This window comes from Diospyros lotus, chromosome 2 (assembly GCF_014633365.1).
Source record: "Diospyros lotus cultivar Yz01 chromosome 2, ASM1463336v1, whole genome shotgun sequence".
In the NCBI taxonomy this organism is placed as follows: Eukaryota; Viridiplantae; Streptophyta; class Magnoliopsida; order Ericales; family Ebenaceae; genus Diospyros; species Diospyros lotus.
In genome coordinates this window covers 20,678,273-20,679,956 of record NC_068339.1, presented here as the reverse complement: position 1 = coordinate 20,679,956, position 1,684 = coordinate 20,678,273, and the positions used below count along the sequence as shown (strand labels likewise).

Sequence of the window (1,684 nt, the reverse complement as noted above, 5' to 3'; positions counted from 1 at the left end):
AGTGTTCATAGATCAGATTTAAGAAATTAAGGGACATGGGAATCCCAAATAGAGAACCATCTCATCTCACTGCGATCAGTAACTAATTCATTATCACAAAATGCAGAGAAACACACAGATATATATGTTTATATGTATGTATATGGGTGGTTATATATACTAACTAATTTCCAATACCAATTAGCTAGCTAGGCTCAGACAGAAGAACAGAAGAGAACCCAGAAGAGAAAATACTCAATTCTTAGAAACTTTTCCCATTTAGGCTTTAGGATGATCCCATGGTATGTTGAGCTGATCAGCCGAAGCCAGTCTGTTAATATCGTCCCAATTCCAGTAGTTTAACGTGTCCATGAGAGTATTGCTTGTGGCCGGAACTTGCCATGCCTCCGAAATTGCAGATGGATTGATTTTCAAAGAGCCCGAGCTCGACGACGACGCGAATGGATGCAGGTTCTGGCTTTCGAGCACCGGAAGAGTTGAATCCAGAACGTAATTACCACTGTCGCCGGCGAAGCTTTTCGCTTTTATGAAACTGTTCATACCATCAATGGAGTGAAGTTGAGACGGCGAAGCCGCTGATGGACGAATCCAAGGCTGGGAAAAGATTTCAGACATTTGGGTTGAGTAGATCCAAATATTTCCGCCGCCGGCGGAGGGGGAGGAGGAGGAGGAGGTGGTTAAGGGTTTGAGCCGCTTGTTCTTCCGGCCGCCGCCGACGGGAACGTTGCGGAGAGTACCGCCTTCGGTCCAGTGCCTCTTGCAAGCCTTACAGAAATGGCGGGGCTGAGACTTGTTGTAGTTGTTGTAGTAGCAGAACTTGGTGTTGGTGGAGCCGCATCTGGGGCATGTCAAGGGCTCCGGCCGCTGCGACCTCTTCGCCGGCAGCTCCAGAGCTCGCCAATCGAGCCCACAATCGCCAGAAACCTGTCTCTTGCTCAAACCCATATCTCTGAAATCACAACCAAACTAATAAAACTTACGTAGCTCTGATGGAGAAAATCGGGAAGATATAAGAGGGGTTAATTTGGGATAGTCAAGTTCGATGAAACACCATCATGGAAGGTGAGACGAAGATGGATAGCATCTCTCTTATGAGATTCTCTCTCTCTCTCTCTCTCTCTCTCTCTCTGGAGAATATATAATTGATGAATGAGCAGAGAAGATCAACATCTCATCTGAATTAATGGTGGAATGAGGAGGGGGTGGAGATGCGCGCGGTGGCCTGGCCAGTTATATTATATTATAATATCATTACACAGACCCACCACACCACTTTAAATTGGTATGATTCCTCTTCTCATGATCGCAAATTAGGCTGCCATTCTCCTCTCCTCTTCCCTGTCCACACGATATCTTAATTTGTATATAGGCCATGTGTGGGGGGAAGGATATATATATATAGAGGGATGCTTCCATGGTAAGTAAATTAAGGTGACATATATACAAGACCACACGTGTGTGTTTTAAGTGCCGTGGATGGTGCATCTCCACGGAGAGAGAGAGATGTAACATTAACCCTTCATGTCCTCTCATGAAATGAAATAGGGTTTAGCTCATTTCCGGGTGGGGTGCTCAGTTAGTGGGACTTGCTGTTAGTAACCTCAGAGATATTGATCAATTTTAATTTTGTGAGTTATAGACCTATTTATTTTTTCTAGTTCTTGTACTGTTTCTTTGGTATCAT

At 44.7% G+C, this 1,684-nt stretch overlaps 1 protein-coding gene across 1 annotated transcript; it reads right to left on the bottom strand.

The window, feature by feature from the left end:
• Positions 1-1,339, bottom strand: LOC127795469 (dof zinc finger protein DOF1.4-like). The gene has a single exon (XM_052327156.1). The coding sequence runs from the start codon at positions 943-945 to the stop codon at positions 259-261; it is 687 nt and encodes a 228-aa protein (XP_052183116.1). The 5' UTR covers positions 946-1,339; the 3' UTR covers positions 1-258.
• Between the last annotated feature and the right edge of the window lie 345 nt (positions 1,340-1,684).